The sequence below is a fragment of the Arachis ipaensis genome, chromosome B3 (assembly GCF_059453495.1).
Source record: "Arachis ipaensis isolate K30076 ecotype BB chromosome B3, ASM5945349v1, whole genome shotgun sequence".
Classification (NCBI taxonomy): Eukaryota; Viridiplantae; Streptophyta; class Magnoliopsida; order Fabales; family Fabaceae; genus Arachis; species Arachis ipaensis.
This window is the reverse complement of record NC_142438.1, coordinates 14,209,441-14,232,877: the sequence shown is the minus strand read 5'-3', so window position 1 is coordinate 14,232,877 and position 23,437 is coordinate 14,209,441. Positions and strand designations below refer to the sequence as shown.

Sequence of the window (23,437 nt, the reverse complement as noted above, 5' to 3'; positions counted from 1 at the left end):
TTTTCTTTCTTACTTATTCATATAAATTGTTAGAGAGTTTGAATTAAATTGGTCCATTTCTAAAAAAAACATCCAACATTCTATCCAATTCCTAAGATTTGCTAAAACTTAGGGTGCGTAAGAGAGTACTTTGATTGGACTTTGATGAGCATGGATATAGGTGATGGAGAGTTTGAGAGAAAGGAATGGGTTGAGTTTCTTGTCAAGACGTCGAGGTATGTGTACGGTGTTCCTAAGGCAAGGGACTCCAATGCCACTAATGAACGTGAGGACTGGGGTGTGTGTTTGTTAAAGGAACTGGAGCGTCACGGTTTGAATCTCATTTTGAATATGTAACAACTCTGCCGTTGCATATATCCCCTCTTTGGCAGTGTAAGTGTGTAACTCTTCGACCTGGCGTTCCAAATCCAGCCTGAATGGGAGCTAACTTGCCACAAAAGATTAATATAGAGAATCAACTCTTCCACGACCAGATAAAGGAGTTGCAAGTCTACTATAACTCCTGCCTTCGTGTGTGTTCATGGGCTTGTAAACAACCTTTATATTTGACCATCTGATTGTGATAAAATACAGAAGATGATGATGAAGAAGAATAGGAGGAGCAGGAAAAAGAGAAAAGAGAAGGAGTTTTGAGTGATGCAGAATTTATCAGTAATAACAGCGTAATATTTTAACTTTAATAAAATTATTTTTTTTAATGTTGTATTTTTTTTCTTTCTTTTTTTTTTATTGTTGCTCTTACCTATTTTCTTAGAAGTATTGCTTTTCATATTAAATTTGAATAAATATGTATCTACTATATTTGAATAAATGAATGTAGGTTCATATTTATTGGATTAATTTTTTGCCAGAAATAAAAATAGCACCAAAATTTGTTTAAATTAACACCGAAATTCAAATACAATGATATAATGTAAAAAATAAATTGCAAACTAAAATATCACGTTGACTCTATAAAATGAAACAAAATAGCACCGAATTACTTAAAATTGACATCAGAAGTTCCGTAACATGACACAAAAACATTACTTAAAATTGAATACTTATCTCAAATATAAAAAACTGAAAAATAACACCGAAATGTCTTCATTCTAATAATTTTTAACTAAATGATGTGATAGAACTAAAAACTTATTTCATGAAGACTTGAATTATAGATTTACAAATTTTAATAGAGAGGATAATAAGTGAAAAAATATGTATACAACACAGCGAAATTAAGTAGAACAAGTACAAAAATTCGAAAGAGAATGAATAGTGGCATTACGTATAAGAAGAATACGATGTATTTGATATATAAAACAACAAACAAATTTCTAAAGAATAACATTGAAATATCTTTATTCTAACACCAAAATCTTCAACTAAATAATGTAATGGAACTAAGAATTTATTTCATCCAGACTTGAGTTGCAGATTTACAAATTTTGATAAAAAAAAAAGAAAATAAGTGGAAAATCTATAGATAACGCAACGAAATTAACTAAAACAAGTGCAAAAATTAAAAAGAAAATGAACAATATTATTTATGTATAAGAAGAAGACGATAATAGCGACAATAACAATAACGATAATGAGAATGATGATAATAATGATAATGGAGGAGGAGGAGTAATTCAATTGAGAAAAAGAGGAGGAAGAACTGCTGGTGGTGGTAGTGGTGACAATGGCGATGATGATGAAAGAAAAAGAAGAGGAAAAAGGAGAAGAATAATAAGCATCAGCACCAGTAGACGTGTATAGAAGAATAAGAAGAAGACGAAGACGCTAATGATAACATAAGAGAGCGCGCTGATGTGAAATTACAACCAAATAAAATACTTAACAAAGTCAAACCAAGTTAGTTTTATTGTATATTTTATAAGTGAGACTAAAAAAAATTATTGAAGGTCTTTTTTTTGCTTTACACGGTATCTTCCAACGACTAAAGACTAATTTACGACAGATTTGAGCTCTATTTAAAAATTTATCCATGCCCAATGAATTGCAACATGTATTAGGCAAGATTCGAATCTCCAATACTTAGGAGTGTACACGGATTGGATCGGATCGGATCCAAAATTTCGATCCGATCCATACTAAAATCATCGGATCCAATATCCGCAATGTGCAGATCGGATATCGGATATATCCGCAAAACACCAAAATATTTTTAAAAGCTTATTTTTATTAAAAAAATATCAATAAAATTCATTTTTCTATTCTTTTAAATATGTTTACTCATAAAATAATATTAAATATAATTTTTTAAATAATAAATTAAAATAATACAACATATATAATAATTATTAGTTGAAATAAAACATAAAAAGAATATTTACTTATTTATTTTTTTATTTTTGTGGATACACTGATATGTAGATACCAACACAAAATCCGCAATCCGATCCGATTAGTGTGCGGATCCGATCCTATCCGAAAGCCTTGTGGATCGGATCCATATCCGTAATTTTCGAATCGGATTCGGATAAATACAGCGGATATGCGGATCAAATCCGATCTATGAACACCTCTACCAATACTTATTTAAACAGACTAGTAAGCTAACAACTAAACTAACCTAACTTAAGTTGGTTAAAAAAGATTGAGGAACTATAGATTGTATTTTATATTTTCAATTGAAAAATAAAATTGAGAAGATCTATTTTTGTTTGAACTTTGAACAGCAAAACATTACTGAATTCAGTTCGATCTAATAAAATTCTGGTAAAAACTGAATACATGATTACATGTGAAGTTCATAATTAAAAATTGTTTGATGATAGTTTAGTCAAATATATTAAATAATTTAACCACTTTTAACTATCAATTATTTTATAAAAACAACTTTATGTGAGTCTCTGCTTTGACAAAATGACAAATTAAAAAATCGTCGAAGACCCAAAACCGATGGGTCGAATGGTATCAGAATTGAATTTAAATTTTCTAAATTTTAAATTTTCACCTTAGAAAATAAAGTGTAATCTCTCATTCATAAATTATTTTTTTTTCATATTTTTTTAGTCCCACATATGAAATAAATAATGAGTTTACATTTTATTCTCTAAAATAAAATTTAAAATTTAAAAAATCAAAAAGCAGGTTTTTTAAACCAGCGCCAAGCGCCAATACAACGTCGTTTTGGATTAAAAAGAAAAAAAAAACACAAAATTTACGAACAATTTCCTGACTCTGAAATCTTCTTCTTCCTCTCCCAGCCGTGCTCTCCTCCTACCCAGCCGCGGCATTCCCCCTATCCGCCGTCGTCCCCTTCCTTCGCCGGTGCAATCTATTTCCGTTTTCGATTTCCTCGCTGTCGCCTTCTAGCCACCTTGTAGTCGCCATCGTCGTCGCTGTTCCCTGCCGCCTTTCAGTCACCGTCTTCTCCTCTCTCCCAGAAGCCTTGCAATCGCCGACGTCGCCTCCCAGTCCTCTGCTAAGCCTCTCCTCGGCTTCTCAGTTCAGGACTTTCCTCAGGTAATATGTTTTTTAATTTTTCAGTCCTCAATCCGCTGTGTTAGTTGCTTTGTTTCCAGTTTTTCAATTTGTTGTAGTTGTTACTGCTGTGTTTTTGCCTCTCCTTCCTCCTCCCTCTTCGGATCTTCCTCCATCTCTGCTCATAACTTAGCCGCACTTTGAATTTCTCTCGTCTCCTTCCTTTGCGTACTCTCTCTCTCTCTCTCTCTCTCCAAGGCAACAACCAGCTACCACGCACATCTCTTTCAGCCTAATCGATTGGAGAAGCTCACATTATCCTTTTCTTTTCTTTTTTTTTTTTCACTGTTTTTGCAGTTTCGAGTTCGATCATGTCGAAGGACAAGGACTCTACCAATTTGTCACGCACCTTCAAATACCTCTTAGGTTTCGATTTAAATTATTGTTTCTTTTTTCAGTAATGACAATTTAGCAATGTGATTTTAGTTTAACTGGAAAACATACATCAGATTTTAGTTTAACTGTTCCAGATTTTCGTTAAAATAGTATTGCATTCGTTCTTTCTTTTTCTGGTGCTACCTTACATAACAAGGCTTGCTGATCTTCTTTTCTCGATGTGTTGAATGTGGATATCATGATTCCAGCTACTCAATTCTTGTCAAGAGGAATTCCATTTATATTCAATACATGGATTGTAAGGCATCTTACACAAGAAGACTATGCGGTAAATCAATTTCTATTGCTGTTTACATCTTCTGTGTGCAACTGAGTATATGTATGTTTGATTGTGTTCATCTTTAAACTTAGAAGCGGATTCTCTTTCTGTTGTGATGTATACATGTGCTTGATAAAATTTGCCACCGGCAGTGTTCCCTATCATTTACTCAGATTAGATAGCTTTAGCAAATGATTTTCATTGCTTATCTGCTTCTTGTACTTATGTTTTGGATGATCAGTTGTTTTGTTTCTGTGTTTCTTTGATGCAGCTATATGCAGTGCAGTTTCATCTGTTTGTCACATGTGTTTTATTTCTTAGTCGGGAAGGCTTCCGGCGAGCATGCTTGCGCATGGAAATGCAAAGGTGATCCATCATGCATTGCTATTTCTGTTATGTAGGAAATTTTGCTAGAAACTTTTTTCTCTATTGAGTTAATTTGGGTTCCTTGCTTCAGTTAGGGATAGTGCAGGTTCCATCCCTATGGTGAGAGATTTGCCAGTTCTTTTAGTTCTCTTTGATTAGGTTTATCTGATCTATGTTTTTCAACTAAGTGGATTTAAGGATGAGTCTTAGGCTGAGACCTGCAAATGCAATGTTAGTTTAGAGCTGATTTTTATGATGCTATGTATGAACTATATTGTTGGTCAAAGGAAGTGTTTGTGATCAAAGTTGGTTTTGCATAAGGTGAAAGAACTATGGAAAAGTCAAATTGATTCAATTAACACTAGGTTATATCTATCTCTTTGATTGTATAGAATATAGTATTCCAAAAATGTAGTTTATGGAATGCAAATTAAGCTTTATTGCTTTCATTAGATTTTACGTTCTTAATTTAATTTCCGAACGCTCCTGATCAAATCCTTTTATCTTATACATTTTTCATTTTATAGTGATGGCAATACAAAAGATGTTGTGAAGCTAATGAAAGTGGTGTGGATGAGTTTCCCGCTTGGAATATTTATTACAATAGTGGCATGCTCTTTTGTTCTATGGTTGCAAGGCCTAAGTTATTCTAGTTCACTTGGGCAAGCTGTGTTGATCAATGGTAATCTACTTGAGCTTTATGCAATTTATACTCATTTTTTCTTTTGTCTTTGTGTGACTATTTAAGGCTAAGCTAAAAAAAAAACGTAGTTAGAAAACCCTAAAGATAAAGCCTAACTTTACTGGAGACATTGATTATTCATGATGAGAAAAAGAATTCCATAATCTTATTTTTGTTCAATCCACATGTAATCAAGCAGCCTGGAATAACTCTTCAAGCTATCACACAATGTAATCTTTCAAATTTAATCAATTTGACTTGTTATGTCAGGTCTTGCATGCATTTTGGAGCTTTTAGCTGAGCCTTTGTATATTCTTTCACAGAACTTGGTCTTGCTTGAATTAAGATTGATGGTTGAGACAGTAGCTACTATTTCACGATGCTTGACAATGTACTTTCTACTTGTCAAGAAATCTCAAATGGTAAGAGCTTATTTGTATTGTGCTACAGACTTTGTCCAATTTCCTTATCATAAGCATAATATAGTCAGTGCTTGACAATGTACTTGCATCCAGTTTGATGAACTGTAATAATGATTTTTTTCAAGGAGAAATAGTCTTCAAAGCTTATGCTGTTAGCTGGATGCATAGAATTGCTATTCTATATTTCTGGTCAGCATATCCTTAGAAATATGACTGATTTCAGAGTTGACTGACCATTTTCAGGAAAAACCAATCATATTTGCATTATCACAATCTGTGTATGGAGCCTGCTTATTTATTGGCTACTGGGGTTATCTCATTCTTTTCAGCAAATTCAAATGTTCTTACCTTTTCCCATTCAGGTTAATTTTTGTATACCTTTTTTCTGAGACTTAAATATGTCTAGTTCTTTACATGGTTGGTACCGGCCGCTTTTGTCATTTTCTCTTCTAGAAGATAAGAATAAATAAGATAAAGGAAATTAAAGGAAAAATGAAAAAAGTTTTGACTGTTAATGAATCTACAATTAGGCACTGGCAGTTCAAGGAGATGATTGTATATTATCTTAAGAACTGAATTGGTACTGTCCTATATAATTTTTCTGGGATTAATTTTCTGATGTAATCTTTGGTAGAGTGGATTAAACTTTGTGTATTAAATAGCAACACAATTATCAAGGCTTGGTAGATGTAATCACTTGTGTAATTTCATTGTTGGATGCCAGTAATATTGTTTATTAGCTTATCATTTGATTCTCTGAGTCACTTCTTGAACATGGATGAGTTTGCCTTTATTTCTTTCATCTTCTGAAATTATAAATGTGTGTATAACATGCTAGATCTTTTAAAATTATCGGAGAGCCATGGTATTTGCTAGGAACTTATCCTTGAAATCTTCAGTGATTATTGACATAAACCTCTCATTTACTAAGGTTGAACTATGTTATTCTCTTCTTGTACAGTTGTACTCATTTGCGTGCCTGGATACAATGTTTTGCAGTGTTGCAGCATAGATAATACTATTATTAACATCTAAGTTGGTTTGATAGAATGGGATAAACTTTCATAGTGATATGTTTACTAAGCTGTTCAATGAAAAGGTTAATCAAATTATTTATTATTTACGTCAGATTATTTAAATGTAAGCATACATTCTATAATTATCTCAAATTTTTGCAGAGAAGGAAAACTGATTGACTTTGATAAGCAGCTGTCCAAGATGTGCATGTTGTTTACCTTTCAATCTTATCAAAAGTTGATTCTTCAGGAAGGAGAAAAAATGGTGCTTGTGTGGTTGGATACACCATATAATCAAGCAGTATATGGTCTTGTGGACAAATTAGGTCTGAATTTGGTTTTCATAATTTGTACCATTAAACTTAATTGCTTTTCCTAATTTGGTTAAGAATGTTTCTTATTTTTATTGAGAAATAAGATTGATTTTCTCATATTCAATTTTAAATATCATCACCTTTCAGGTAGCTTAGTGGTGAGACTAGTCTTTTTACCTTTTGAAGAAAGTTCATATGTAACCTTTGCAAGGTCTGCTTCAGGTTCTATTTCTCTCTTGTTCACTCAATATTTGGGCTGGAAAACCTGAATTTCTTCCTTTCTATTTTTTTTTACCTTTTTGCTTCTACTTTACTCCTGCTTTTCTTCCCCTCTTGTTTGTTTCTTTGCATTATAAATGTTATACTTCATTCCTCTCTCCTGAATTTTCCTGAGTAGTTATATTAGTTTTAGTTGACCATGAGACTTATTTCCCTTATTGTGATTAAATATAAAGAAATTGATAATCTGAAGTCAGTATTTTTCATCAAACAAATAAGTGGGATGAGCATGATTATATTGTTAGCACTATATTAATATTATGGGGGACATACTTATTTTCATACGTAGAACATTCATTTAGTCATAGATGTGTAAAGGCTTACATGGTTTTAATCAGTACTCTTTGCCATGAAGATCTTGGCCATTTATTCATGGCAATGTAAGCATATATTGTCATGAGGTTTTTGTTTATTTATTTAATATTTAACTAATATATTTTATGTCAGATTCCTTTAGTATATAATCATGATGTTTGCTGTTTTTGTACCACTAACATAGTGTTCTTTTCTTTCTTTCTTTTTTTTTAAAAAAATATAATATGCTCAAACATTGTTTTGGCCATTCTTGACAGGACAATATCCAGGGAAGAGCAAGAAATTAGGAAACTGCTTGATGGAGTCCCTCAAGTTAGTTTTGTTGATTGGTATGCCTTCTCATTTAATTCCACATTGAAATTTTGTCCCAGATATGAGTTCCTTGGTTTTGCTTTTCTTTGGTTCAGTAACAATAGTTTATTTCTATTCCTCATTTGAAGAAGTTTTCCTTGGCCGTGTGTGTTGAGTGGTTTCACATAGACTGCTAAAGTCACACAAACTGTTGGGAGAAATGATGTTATATCTTTCAGAATAGTTGACTATAGTTGTAACTAGTACTAGTCTAGACAATGTAAATTAATGTTTAGCCATATGAGATGCTGCCATGCCTAATATCAGGTTCATTGTTAAAATGTTCTATTGAACTATGATTTTCTCTTCTGTATAAGCATTAGCAATGTTTGGTTTGTGAGAGTGAATAAAAGAAAAGAAAAAATGTGATGACCAAAGAGTGAGTCATTACAATTGGGTGTTGTACATCGCTATTTATCAGACTATAAATCTTTGACCCATTTTCCTTGGAAATTAAAATAAATAGATGTATAAAGGAAATTAAAGAAGGGTCTATCCATGGGACTAAAATTTTCTTTTAGCTTGTCTTGAGTCTACCCTGGAGCCAACACTTTATTCCATCTCAAGGAGCCTCTTTACATGAAACTGAAGACAATGTTTTCCACATAGTGAGAGACATCTATAGACATATAATTTGAGAAGAATAATATGTAGCTATTAAGAGTTGTGGCTATAGTTGTATGGCAAGCTTTACTCTTTTCATAGCTGGGAATAGATTTCAACTGCATGTTTTCCCCTAAATTTCATATTCTAGTCTTTACCTTGTGGTATCATTGTTCTTTCCAGGCCTTGTCTTTATGGCATTTGGTCCAAGTTATTCTTATTCGCTCATTAGATTGCTGTATGGTGAAAAATGGAGTGATGGGGAAGCGTCAACTGCTCTCCGCTACTACTGCCTTTATGTCATTGTCTTGGCTATCAATGGTTAGTGATTCACCTTGTCTCTTGTTGCTTAGTTTATAATAATCCTAAAACACATTCATGGTTGGTAGCAGAACTTGCAACTATCTATCCTATGTTTGTTATTCTTCACCCATTATTATTGGTTTTGTGATTGGTGTTTGGGGCTCTACTTTCTAGATATTACTAAGTGAATTTTACAAAAAAAAAAAGACATGACTGAATGATAGTAGATGTATTGCATTTATTGTTTGCTACTAACAACTGAGGCTGATGTATAAACAGGTTTGGGAATGGGTATAACATAAGAAACCTTCGTTTAGTTTTTGTATGCTTGAAGGAAGATCATTTCTGATTAGGCTTGCTGTATCACAAAAATATTCAGTTGGGAGAAAAAATTATTTTCATGGAATGGATGGGTGCTTGTATGTTGAAAGCTGTTTAGGGACAGGATTAGCATAAGCATCACATGGATATTGGTGAGATTAATGAGGATATCATGGTAGGAAATGAAACTTGGATTAATACTTGACTCAGGTAAGACTGAATATCAAAAGAGAATTTTAGCATAAAACGTGGGATTGTGGGAGAAACTTTTGATTTCCTAAACTTTGATAGATGTTAACCCTAAACCCATTACCCATTTAAATCCATATGGCATGCAAGTTTTCTATTCTCAGTTAACTTGTTCAACTAGTGTCATTGCCACTTTTTATTTAAAAAAAGAAAAACTACCTAGTAGCACTGCAGCTAAGATTTACTTCAATGCCTAATGCCTATTATGCATATTAATCCAGAATTGCATTATACATGTGCTTATTTCCTTGTATGTAACAAGCTTGCTACCCTGCTGGATAAATTCCATACTTAAAATTATGATGTTTCTCTCCTTGCTTCAGGAACATCTGAAGCCTTCTTGCATTCAGTTGCAACAGAGAGCCAACTAAAGCGTTCAAATCATTCATTAGTTGTATTCTCGGTGATCTATGTAGTTTTGAATGTCCTGCTAATAAGAATAGCTGGGGCAGTTGGCTTAATTATGGCAAATTCTCTCAGTATCCTTCATACCTTTGGGTTGCTGGCTTAGCAATCCTATAGTTGTTTATTTCAAGCTATTTAACATTTTTTTTCTTTCTTTTGTGATGTCCAGTTGATGCTCAAATATTACAACTATTATTTACAGCCAATTGTTCAAATGAAGGTTAAGGGGAAAATTAGATCTTAAGGAGAAGTGGGGTTATTACGTAAAATATTTAAAGGTGAGGCTCTTGATCACTGGAAAAAATGGGTTTACAGATAGAATCAATTAAAGTAAATATTCTATCATCTGTTATGTTGTGGGTTTTACTACCACAAGATGATGTTAAATCAGATGTAACTGTCTCTATGCCTAAACTTGCAACATGCTAGTCTTCTAAGTTGTTAATGCATCTTAACAAGAAGCCTAGACACTTATTCTGTATAAGTAGCTGAAATTTTGTGTGGTTACTATTTTAATCATTACTAGAATGCAAATACAATCAATACAATACTGTAGGACTCCTATAAGTGTTCCCCATGTTGATCTAGCAATTTTGTATTATACTTGTCTATTTTTCTTGTTTAAGTTGCATCATTGATGGGAAAGAAATGTTTTCCTTGGTTTCTTGACTCAAACATAGATATGACCTTGAGGATTTCATACTCTGCTGTATTCATTAAAAATTATTTCAAGGTATGACTGTTGGCTTTGTTTTTCATGACCTTAATTTGATCATATTTCTGACCCAGGCATTCATATCATACTTGTGTATTTTTTTTTCTGTCCGCAGGAATCTTCCTCATTTTCATTCTCGAGCTGCTTGCCTTCAGGATGGACTTTTCTGTTAATTTCAGGTGTAATCACTCTCATTTCTGAGAATATATTTCTGGACCAAGAAAACTTCTGGCCAACATTCATGATCCATTTGTCTGTTGGGCTGGCTTGCTTCTGCATTTCATCTTATGTGATGTATATTCTTTCTTCCTACTTATCATTGTTATCTTAAAAAGAGTTCTAATAACTACTGATAGACACAATAGTTTATACTAGTTACTGTCTGAATGTACCCATTTCTGTCTTTTAGCTACCAACGGGAAAAACCGTTCATCAAAAGGATTATTCGTTTTCGTGATCACTCAGACTGAAGATTTTTGCAAATTTACCTGTATGGTAAGTTTTATATCTTTTTAACAACTATTTTCTTCGAATTTATCCTTGGACATGACAAATAACTATTTTCCTGCAGGCAGAGGAAAGAGCATGGATTACCAGGTAGTTTTCTGTGGCATGATATGTTTACCCATGCCAATAGAAGAATACTAACTATTGAATCTGATTGAGCAGTTTGTAACAAAGAAAATTAGTTGGTTTGTTGAGATAATAACCAAAAAGGAGGAGAATGGAACCGTGGTGGATCTAACTCGCTGACTAAAATTTGGTATATTTATCCAGCTTCTTTGTCCTTGATTTTTCTGTAAATTAAACTTTTGAATTTATTGATTGAGAAATGACAAATGTTGTGTGACTATATCTGTTGTATCTGCTTTATCTTCATTTAATTTTTGTGTTATGCTGCACATATTGATATGCAGTAATACACAACACAACAAATGTGGACCTGTAAGGCTACAAGAGATTATAAATCGAGTTAACCTTCTAGCCAGATTCAGGTCAGTTGAAAACTAACTAAATGGGTGTGCTACTGTGCTCACATTTTCTAATCTGATACGCTAAAAATATCGTTCCACCCCGTTTTATTTGTACGTATCACACACTCAAATAATGCTGAATTGCTGAAATTTTGAATTAAAACAAAACTTAGGAAATTATCGATTGTTTATCCAATATACTTAGGGCTAAAAGCCTGTGGAATGATTAAAAATCAATAGAGTATGGTGAGTATAGGTGAAAAGTGAGAGAAAATGAATAACATACAAGGGAAAATGGCCAACTAAGAAACCTGAAAGTAGTGAAGATTGATTGAGGTGTATTTTATATCGCCGCTTTATTTGATGTTTGTGGGGATAAAATTTGTAGCAATTATACTAATCAGATGAAGGGGAAAAAACAAATAATAAAATTGAAAACCTTCAATACCAAACAAGAAAAAATGAAAAGCTTAATCGCAATTTATAATCTAAAACGTGAAGATAGCGGCGGAGGTAATTTTCTCCTCACTGATATGAAATTTGCTACACATCACTTTCCAAAAACGAAAGAATGGAAAATAAAATATTTATGAGGAGTAAGCTTTTGATTAAGGTAGGGTTTGAACATCTGGTTTTTGTCCTAGGAAGTAAAAATGGAGATGGTGCGAGAGTAAGTAAAAAGTAAATACCACAGTTTTTTTGTTTCTTCTTGTTAGAGTCTTAGAGATATAAAAATTAGTTTTAAAATTTTTACTGAGATAGTCTCTCGTAAAAATTGGCTTGAGATAGATTTTTTTTAATCTTTTTTCTTTTACTGTCTCTATCCCCTTCTCCAAACAAACAAACCTCATTGTAGCAAATGGGATAGGGAGAGAATCTTAAAAGTCAAAACCAATTCGCAAAAAGCAGAACAGTGATGAAGGAGACGGTCAGAAAGAAACAAAGGTTATGATTCATAGGACACCCACTCTGCCACGAGTATGTTGGTTGGCCTCCATTGTCACTAGAAACGACCAACAATGGTAATTATAAGCTTTGAAAGCTGAAGAAAAGTTGAAAATAGCATAGGGGGAAAAATATGAAGCTTATTATTAACTTGTAGACTAGGCTTCCATAATGGACGAGTATCCAACAAAGAAAATAAGTATAAAGTGAGCTCCATTTTCTTAAACAACATTATGCTATTTTTTGAGTTTTCATCTTTGCTTAATAGGTTGGATTCCTTGATGGACATAACGACATTTTGAATTTTATTATTTATTTTGCAATATTGATATTGCAACCTTTCATAGCTATAACTATAACGCATGTTTAGGAAAACACAAACACGAAGATTGAAATCAGAGAGAGAAAAAGAAAATCGAACTTTTGGTGCCCATTAAGTTTTTCAACTTTCTTATGATAATAAGTATTTTTGTCGTTGATTAAGAAAGAGTGACAACATTTTAGCGGAAGGAGGGAGAAATGGTAAAGAAAATCTTTGTTCTTTATTTCTACGTAATTATTGAATACGGGAAAACAATAAAGGGGAAAGAAGAGTGACACCCTTTTGGCGATGAAGTCAAGCCTTCCACAATTTTCAAAGATATGAGAACCTGAAAAATCCAAAAATTACGATTTGGAGTGTCTTTTTTTTAATTTCCACAATGAAGTTATCCATTTCCCTTCTCCCACAAACTAGTTTTGCATTTTGATATTTATTGTAAATTTGCGCTAGGATGCATTAGTTAGATTGGTGTATATATTTCATAAGAAGATTAAAATATGAAACAAAAGTGAAATTATTCAATCTCAAATTCAAATATAATGCTTGTATGAGTAAGCTTAAATGTCATGCATACAAAGATACAAGAACAACAAATTTTCTAATTACAAGGAAGTATTTATTTCTACGTTACATGAAAAAGATATGACCTATGGCCTGCAACCCCTATATATTATTAACCAAAAACATCAACATGAAAAGGAAAGTTGAAGAAATATCAATTTTTTTTTTTTTGGGGCTAAATTATGTGGAACTTCATTGAGAGATTGAGGGGCAATTTCCCAAAATTCTCCTTCGACTTTGGTTCCGATTTCCTCTCCCCTTTGTCCTATTACTTTAGAAGGAGTAAATCATTTGCTTGTCTATTTTCATATCTCTTCACATACTCACAACTAACTAGCTAGCGGTGCACTCCAAATATCGAGTTAAAGCATCTTTTTTGCAACAAACACCCTCTATGAGTGTTGATTAAACATGACATGCAATCATGATTATGGGACCCTTTAATCTTAAATTCTCTTCCAACGTGTAGGGTGTAAATAGGCGTTTGTCTTCCAATAATTTCCAATATATATATTTAATTTTAATGCATTAACAATTTACGTGTATTTAATTACATATTACCACATCAATAAAAATAATTATTTTTAATAATTAGCGTATAAATAATTATCTAAACGAATAAACATGATGGAACGATGCTGTAAAATTATTTACATTATCAATGCATTAAAATTAAACTATATAATATTTTATTTAAAAATTTACCCACACACACATATATAAATTTATTATGATTTATAACAATACATTTTGCTATTTTTCTACTAATTAAAAGTTTCAAACTAAAAAAATCCAAAATTTATTATTAATATGACTTAATCTATTAATTTTATATTTTAAATTAACATTTTTTCCAACAAAGTGATTTACAAATTAGAAGTCCAAATTAAAAGATGAATCAAGAAAGAACTTGACTTTTTCCGCACATATTAGTCACATGACCACTTCATTTTATTTACGTATTTTAATATTTATTTAATTATAGTATTAAAATTTATATTTATTTTTATATCAAATTTTTTACCAAAAAAAAAAATCACCTAAGATCCCAAAAAGATCCACAAGCAAGGCAACAACCATTGCTAAAGGTTTTCAAATTCCTCTTATTACTATTAGTTTTACTTGATTACATGAATGTATCATCTATCTATCTACTAATTACCCTCTTTAACTTTTTGCAATTTTCTAAGAAAAAGTTGGGTTATTTTTTACAAGCTCCGTCATATAACAACTCTCCAATTATCCAAGGAAACTCTTCTTTTCTTCGTTTTCCTAATTTCCTTTTACATTTTTTCTATTTTCCATTAGGTAGTAATAGGATGTTGTTATGTTCCATTTTTTCAGATAGCCGTTCATGCAATTTAATTTTTTCTTAATTGTTATTATAATTATTTTTTTCCCAGGGTGGGTCGGTGGGCTAGCTAACGAACTGAAGTTCATAGAAATGGCCGTATGTCTTTTAATCATTTTGCATGCTAAATTGCTAATCTAACTTTATTTCTCTTTAAGTAATAATAATTACACATATGCATTATTTGTGTTTGGTAATCCCATACGCATTATTTGTATAACTTCTAAGTCACTTATCAGTTAATGATACTTACATATATATATGCCAAAAGAAAAGTTTAAAAATAAAATTAATTAAAAACATCTGAGTTATATTTATCTTAGCTTTTCAAAATGATTTGTGCTGCTAGCTATGACATGCTTGGTTAGTTTATTATTACCTTCTTTTAATACATTTAAGAAGTTAAATTCATTGTTAAAATAGTTGACATGAACCCCTCTATATATATACAGCCAAAATTCTAAGGAAACGTTAAGCTGAGAGTTAAAAAAGGTCTCCTAGCAAACAAGAATGATTTCATTTCAAGTATTTGAAGTTTGAACCTAGAAATTAGAATCTATATAATTTTATTACACATTAAATTCATCACCTATGAAATTTTTACTCAATCTTCACTCTTAGCTAAACATACTCTTAAAAATTACAGACTTTCTGATGAAAAATAAACAATTGGATTTACTGATTGGTTAAGATAAATGATATATATCTTGTTTCTATTTAAAAAGCTTAATTACTTTAAATATCTTTATTGTTTCAGCCAAATTTTTTATTAGATCTATAATTGAGCTCCTACATTATATAAACATTTTCAATTAGATACTTTTTTAACTATTTTTGTTAAAAAATATCATTTTTTTTATAATATTTATCTTTATATTTGATGTAGAATGAATTATAAAATATTTTTAAAATAACAATAAATAAGGATCTAATTATATAATTACAGATTTTTAAATTGTAAAGACTTAGTTAAAAATTTGACACAACTAATAGACTAATTAAACCTTTAAAAAGATAATGACATCTGATAAGTTACAATAACACTTTAGAGTTGGTTAAACAGACTAAAAAAAGTAAGAGATTAAAGGATCTCTGTACTCTCACGGATGAAAATTTTCACAGCTCGGTCACTTACAAGTAGTAAAATTCATCAGATACTAAGCTAATTGTATAGCAAAATGGTCCCATAAATTTTACAGCTGGATCATTCACAAATAGAATTCATTAGATGCTAGTTGCTAATTGTTGTTTATGAAAATGGTCCCATGAGTGCTCAGATAAATCAAGTTCTCAAACAATTATTAAACTAATTATGCTTTGCATGATTCAATTAATGGTGCACTTTTCTGGAGGGTTAAATTAACTCTGATCATCAATCTTGACTTAATAAGAAGGAAAAGGTGTCACATGCCTTCACTTCACTCTTCTTCAAATCCTCATTATTCTGTTCTCCACTTTCATTTACAAAAATAATTATAATTATTTATATTAATTAAAATTTCAGACTCAAACACAGAGGTGTTATAAGTCAAAGAGCAATATTAGGGACTGTAACATATATAATGCAAGGACACTGTAGATCACTGCAAAAAGAATGTAAGTGGGACTGTGTAATTGGACCCAAAAACCATCTATTCTTCACTTTATGCCACCCACCTCTTCTTTGAGTATAGGTTTCAAACTTTTTCATCATTCCCTTGTGGACCTCTCACTCTCACTACTCTTACTCTTTGTTTTCATCATTTTATGTATCTATTCCCATAACAGTCTCCCTTTTGTATATCTCTCTCTCTGCATGCTGTCTTGTCCTTTTAACAGCTTTGGGGCCTTCTTTTCTTGTTTTCCTTTTCGTTCTTCTCATACTGTAGAGGAGAATAGAGAGAGATATATCAAAGGAGAGAAAGAAAAAGAAAAGGAAAATAAAAAATAAATTTTTATAATTTATTTTTTTACCATTAACAGAGACTGCTACAATAAGATAGCATTAGCCAAGAGCTTGGCCAACATCTAAAAAACAGAGCAAGAATGAAATTCAAAACTGATAACAAACAAAACAGCAACCAAACTACAATTAGATATTACATTGACATTCTCTCCATTCAACATACTCATTCTGTTGCAGCACTTTCGCAAATTCAATTAAGGTCGTAAACGTTAATTACATGAGTTTTTTTTATTCCGGGGGGTTATTGAGCCTTATCTTTTCCGAGGATACATACTGTTCATGTCACATTCTAGATATTAACCAACATAGTACCCTTTATTTTTTCATCTTCCCTTTCTTTTTGTGGTTTTTTTATGCATTGGAACGTGCATGATTCTCTTCACATTGATTAATATCTCGTTTTCTGAATTGTGGCCTTTGTGAGGGAGCAAGTGTGAGAGAGGAACATAGACTTGTTTGGTCAATTATAGTTTGTATTTATGCCAAGGAAAGGGTGGGTGTGTTTCATTGGTTCTTTTGTGAAATGAGACTTTTAATTAAGGTTTAATTATTCTGTTAGTCCTATAGTTTTATCAAATTTGTAATTAGATCTTTATATATATTTTTTTTAAATTTGGTCTCTACTGTTTTTAATTTTATAATTAAGTATTTCTTAGTGTAAAAAATATTAGAGTTGAATAAATATTTATTCGCAAATTGAAAATATTCATAATTAAAAACGTAATTAAATCTTTGTATTTTGGAAGAAATATTCCGCTAATTTTAAAATTTTTGACATAAAAATGACCTAATTATAAAATTAAAAGTAATTACACAGAATAATTAAATCTTTAATTAAATGAGAATGAATTATGAGAGAGAACTCTTAACCCCAGCGATAACGATATTCAAAAGCAGTGGGATAGGAAGCCATCAAGAAACTTGGCTAAATACTAAATAGTATAAACAACTGTCTGCTAATAATTAAAGTCTAGTTTTATGTAGCTAACTTTCTTCAGAAATAGCAGGTATCATTTTAAGAGGAGGTTTGAAAGTTCATGTATATGGTTTTTTTATTATTATTTTTGTCTGTCGAGTATTCAGGATTTGCCCCAACTAATTTGGATTTGATCCAAGTTACATATTTATAATTCACCTTTAACTATAATAGATGAGTTTTTTAACGAAGATATAGTTATATATTTACAAATTAAAATCTCAAATTTAAGACCTTGCTTAAGCGATACTAAACTATTTATCAGTCGGACCAACCCTGCCATAGTACTCATATGTATAATTTGATTAACAATCAATATTGAATAATTCCAAATTATTCAACATGCTTGTATATGTTATGTATAGATTGTATACTTTGATTAATAATTAATACTAAATTTCATATTGAACTATTTAACACTAGAAGTAAAATATCTTAGCGAGTGCGATGAGATACATGTTAGGTAAGTAAACTACTAAATTTCTACTACATTCAAATTAAAAGTGATTAGTCATAATCAGAATAGATTTTGATGTAGACAAACATTTTCTGCAGTATCCTAAATTCCACCCAGATTTGTATAATTTTCTTCCAAAACAAAATTAAATTATTGTCACTTGAGCACGCATCAATTATATAAATTACACAGTATCACATGTTCACATAAATAGGGAATCCACATAATAATGTGTCTTCTAGCTAATGGCTATAAGCAGAAAGTGACCATTGATCAAAATTAAGAATGATAGGGTCGTAAACACTTTTCAGTTCCACTCATAAGTGGCTCCAACCACAAACCTTAGCTAGTTTTCTGTTCCAACAACTGCAGATACAATCGTATACTTCAATCTTTTATATATATATATATAATTGCAAAGAGTAAAGACAAAATTAAAATTGAAGTTGAACTGAAGAGAAAGTCCAGTGAGTAAGAATTGAAGAGATTTAAGAGGGAATCACGCGTGGGGGTGGGGAAGGGTATGTTATCCAAAACCATCATGGCTCATTAGAGAATCAAATTTTGTAGGCCCAATAAATAATAATTTATAAATAAGAATAATGTCATATGCACTATTTTTTTTAATATTAAAAATAATGTTAATACACTAACAGTATATTTTAGATGAATTAGATGTAAATATAAAATTATTTTATACTCAAAATACATTAAAATTAATTCTTAAGAACAATTAATAAAAAATTAAAAGAAGATAAAAAAATTTAGTTCCTTATACTATAAAAAAAATATACATAATAAATTTATAAAAAAAAAGAGTAATACAAATATAATTTCCCAATAAATAAACTCATTCATATTCATAGTTCATGCATGCTTATAAACGGTCTATGCTACTATGCATAAAGCATGCCTCACTTTCTTAGCACTATTTGAGTGCATAGCTAAGAGATCCTCTCTTAGGTTCATTGCCATTCGGTGATTATAAGACACGTGTCCATTTGTCCCCTACCCTCTTCATCATGCCATGCCAATTCTAATTAATCCATGCCTGCTACACCACCAATATGTATTTCATATCATTCTTCTTGATCATGAGTCCTCATTTCAAATTGATGATTCATGATAGCTTTGCACTAACAATTATAGCATTATGCAATGTACAAATTTTTTAAGAAAGTGCTTTGTTGCCAGAGAAGTCGTCAAAAAATGTATCCCGGAATTATTAGACAAAAGAATATATTTCTGTTTGCCACTGGTACTGCCAATTGTTTCTGGCAAGTTTTAACAAGCCTCAGTCATAAAGTGTTACTCTAGAGGAGGGAAAAAAATCAGAAAAAAAAAAGAAGAAAACAGATAATTGGATTCTTAGCAAGTTATATATATATATATATATATATATATATATATATATATATATATATATATATATATATATATATATATATATCTGTGTGTGTGTGCGTGCGTGTGTGTGTGTGAATGTAATTTTTTATTTAATTCACTTCAAACGATGATACATTAATTAAGATGGTAAATACATTGGTCTTTTAATTGGTAGTCTCAAAAAATTCACATAATAAAAATAAAAATAAAAAATCTTGTTAAAAATATCTCCACAAACCCAAATTTCGGTTGTTAAAAGGAAAAAAAATAGTCCATTTCAAGTTTGAGTGAACCTATAAAAAAATCTTTTAAAAAAATAAAAAAATAATATTTAAATATTTGGTATAATTTTTTTATTTATTAATTATGTTTGAATATAATAATATAAAAATAATATTTTTTATTTATTTATTATTATATAAAAATATTTTTTTAAAAAATATAAATTATAATTATTTTAAAAAATATTTTTTAGTTTTTTAATTATTTTATTTTTATTATTAAAAATTTATTAAATAGTTAAAAAATAAAAAATTAATTTATCAATTTAATAACATTCAAATAAATATACCGTTCATGTGATTTAACAGGATAATTAACATACTGAGTTGGTTTACTTCTTAAAGTGGAAGAAAATCAATCTGCACCAGATATTGACTGGCTAATTTGTCTCCATCTTTTTTTTTTATTATTTTAAATGAATATGACTGGCTAATTTGTCTCCATCTTTTTTTTATGTTAAATGAATAAATGTGAAGAAAAATTAAATTTTGGACGAGAGTAGATTTACTATTATTTTAAGTATAGTTTATGATAATTAAGACGGAAATAATAAGAGATGTAACACAAGAAGATTTAAATTTTGAGATGAAAGTGAAAGCGCATCAAATATGATACTTATAAGCAAGCCCCTTTTAACAAAAATACAAATATGAAATTTTGATTGGTAACATGTTACTGAGAAAAGTGTGAAGGGTATAAGGGGGACAAATTAAAGATGATGTGGTGCCCACAGAAGCACTCACCACCAAAACGAATGCCTCAAAGTGGGTCCCATTTTCTACTATTGTGCTGTGGCGTGGCCTTTGCCTCTGCCAATGTCATTTGGGTCCATTGATTCTTCATGTGTCATGTTTCAATTCAACTTCCTAATGTCTATTTTTGTCATTTTCACCCAGACCTTCAAACTCATATGTTCAAGTATGAAAATGTCCCAACTTAAATTCTGATAAGTTCACTTGTACATATAATTCGATGGATTAATCTCTGCATACAAGTGATTTTATTATACAAGTCTTTTAATTGATGTTACGTTCAAATGCGTTTATTATGCACATATATTTCACGCGTCTTTAACAGATTTTTAACTCAATCAACGCGCAAATATATAACTTCTTTTTTTAAAAGTATTTCATTTTCTTTTTTGAATTTCTTGTCTTTCTCTTCGATCTCTTTCGTAAGTTTCTTTCTGTTTTCTCTTTTGTCGTTTACGTGTATTTTTCTCTGCTTTCTCCTTCTTTATTTACGTGCTTTTCTCTCTCTGTTCTCTTTCTTTGTTATTCTCGATTTCCATTATTTTTTGACATCAAACTCTAAAATTGTTTTTGAAGATAATGGATGATTCAATTTCAGATTGTCAGGTGAACCAGAGCGAAGTGGATTTTGAAACTGAATCCAATGAAATTCCTGAGATGTGATTTAGTTTTAGTTAGTAATTGAATCTGAATTTGAATCCAGTTAGTAGTTTTTTATTGTGTAGCTGAATAATGCGTAAACCTTGCATGTGAAATTTACTGTTAATTCTTCCTTATTTGAATTGAATCTAATGTACTAGTTCTGATTAGAATTAATATAATTTTGTCCATTTTATATCAGACATTCGAGTGTAGATCAGAAATATTTGGGTGTATTTTAGAAAAGTTTGGGTGTATTTACAGTTTATAACTTTTCATCTGACGGAGGGTAAATTGTCTTATTCTTTTAGTTGAATTATTTTAGTTTCTATTTAGTTATGATTCATAAATCTGGTTTTTGTTATTTTTTATGATGGTTTTATAGTTGTATGTTCATTCTATAGTTTATGCTTGTTTTAATACGGTGTATTTTGCGTGTATTTTGCAGCCCTTATGTGGTGTTGATGACCAGTTTATCCCCAAGGTTGGGATGACTTTTAACACCCTTGAAGATGCTGCAAAATTTTACAAGGATTATTCGAAGGTTACTGATTTTTCTACAAGAGTTCGGAGCATAAATAAGAAGGGAAACGAAATTAAGAATCAATGTATAATTGTATTCCAGTGTGTATTTTATACTGGTGGCTGATTTTGTGGTTGATTTTAGTGTACACGTAACATAACTCATTTCTGTATTTGCAGCAAATTTGGGTGTAAAATGAAGATATTTAGGTGTAACACAAAGATATTTTGGTGTAAAATGAAGATATTTGGGTGTATTTTTATTCTGATAAGTTCTACATAATTCAGAACTCTTCCTCTTCCTCCTCATCTTCTGCTACTTCTTTTTTTTTCATCATCATCACCATCTTCTTCTTCTTCTTTTCTTATTCATCTTTTCCTTTTTGTTTTACCTTCTCAAGTTTTTTCTTGTTTTACTCTCTTAACAAGAATAAAAACAAAAAAATTAAACAAAGAAGAAGAAGAAAAACATAATGCTGCAAAATTACTTGAAAGATGATGAACTTACATTCATTAGCTGAACAATGCGTGAACCTTGCCTGTGATATTTGCTGTTTATTCTTCCTTGTTTGAATTTAATCTAATGTACTACTTCTCATTAGAATTAAAATAATTTTGTCCATTTTATATCAGACATTCGGGTGTAGATCGGGAATATTTGGGTGTATTTTAGGAAAGTTTGGGTGTATTTATAGTTTATGACTTTTCATCTGACGGAAGGTAAATTGTCTTATTATTTTAGTTGAATTGTTTTAGTTTCTATTTAGTTATGATTCATGAATCTGGTTTTTCTTATTTTTGATGATGATTTTATAGTTGTACTTGCATTCTATAGTTTATGCTTGTTTTAATATGGTGTATTTTGAGTGTATTTTGCAGACCTTCTGTGGTATTGATGACCAGTTTGTCTCCAAGTTTTGGATGACTTTTAAACACCCTTGAAGATGCTGCAAAATTTTACAAGGATTATTCGAAGGTTGCAGGTTTTTCTACAAGAGTTCGGAGCACAAATAAAAAGAAAAATGAAATTATGAATAAATTTATATTTGTATTCCAGTGTGTATTTTATACTAGTGGCTAATTTTAGTGGTTGATTTTAGTGTACACGTAACATAACTCATTTTTGTATTTGTAGCAAATTTGGGTGTAAAAGGAAGATATTTGGGTGTAATACTAAGATATTTAGGTGTAAAATGAAAATATTTAGGTGTATTTTTATTCTGATAAGTTCTGCATAATTCAGAACTCTTCCTCTTCCTCCTCCTCATTTTCTGCTGCTTCTTTTTTTTTTTTTCATCATCATCACCATCTTCTTCTTCTTTTTTTTTTTATTTATTTTTTCCTTTTTGTTTTACCTTCTCAAGTTTCTTCTTGTTTTACTCTCTTAACAAGAATAAAAACAAAAAATCAAACAAAGAAGAAGAAATACATAATGTTGCAAAATTACTTGGAAGATGATGAACTTACATTCATTTAACTAAAAGAAAGAAAGAAATAAGGAAAAGAAGAAGAAGAAAAAAAAATGCAGCATTAGAGAAAACATATTTCTATATAAAAATGCTATTTATACAGTAAAATTAGCCACTAAAATCAGCCACCAATGTATTTGTGTATAAATACATGTGTGCTTTAATTTATTTTCTGTATTTCAGTATGTATTTTATACTGGTAGCTGACTTTGGTGGTTGATTTTAGTATACATGTAGCATAACTTATTTATGTATTTGTAGCAAATTTGGGTGTAAAACGAAGATATTTGGATGTAACACGAAAATATTTGGGTGTAAAACGAAGATATTTTGGTATATTTTTATTATGATAAGTTCTGCATAATTCAGAACTCTTTCTCTTCCTC

At 30.6% G+C, this 23,437-nt stretch overlaps 1 protein-coding gene across 9 annotated transcripts; it reads left to right on the top strand.

The window, feature by feature from the left end:
• Positions 1-3,100: 3,100 nt before the first annotated feature.
• LOC107629719 (lipid transporter) lies at positions 3,101-21,645 on the top strand. 9 transcript variants are annotated; one of them, XR_015907507.1, is made up of 19 exons: positions 3,101-3,456; positions 3,772-3,840; positions 4,059-4,138; positions 4,401-4,495; positions 5,023-5,177; positions 5,448-5,599; positions 5,843-5,961; positions 6,778-6,941; positions 7,077-7,151; positions 7,781-7,852; positions 8,661-8,798; positions 9,674-9,829; positions 10,436-10,488; positions 10,586-10,764; positions 10,880-10,965; positions 11,042-11,067; positions 11,140-11,233; positions 11,388-11,465; positions 21,509-21,645. XR_015907507.1 is itself a non-coding variant. In XM_016332584.3 (16 exons), exons 2-15 carry the CDS (start codon positions 3,786-3,788, stop codon positions 10,938-10,940), a joined length of 1,554 nt encoding a protein of 517 aa, XP_016188070.1. In that variant the 5' UTR covers positions 3,101-3,456; positions 3,772-3,785; the 3' UTR covers positions 10,941-10,965; positions 11,042-11,324. The 9 variants fall into 9 exon arrangements, 1 of the variants encoding a protein (XP_016188070.1); XR_015907508.1 differs by lacking the exon at positions 21,509-21,645 and adding an exon at positions 21,020-21,087; XR_001618021.3 differs by lacking the exon at positions 21,509-21,645 and adding an exon at positions 14,676-14,722.
• Positions 21,646-23,437: the final 1,792 nt, after the last annotated feature.

Excerpts from the sequence above, each read along its gene's own strand:
- LOC107629719 (XM_016332584.3), top strand. The coding sequence starts at position 3,786 with ATGTCGAAGGACAAGGACTCTACCAATTTGTCACGCACCTTCAAATAC. Across the intron at positions 5,178-5,447 it reads GCAAGCTGTGTTGATCAATG|GTCTTGCATGCATTTTGGAG; the intron begins GTAATCTACTTG and ends TTGTTATGTCAG. Across the intron at positions 6,942-7,076 it reads TGGTCTTGTGGACAAATTAG|GTAGCTTAGTGGTGAGACTA; the intron begins GTCTGAATTTGG and ends ATCACCTTTCAG.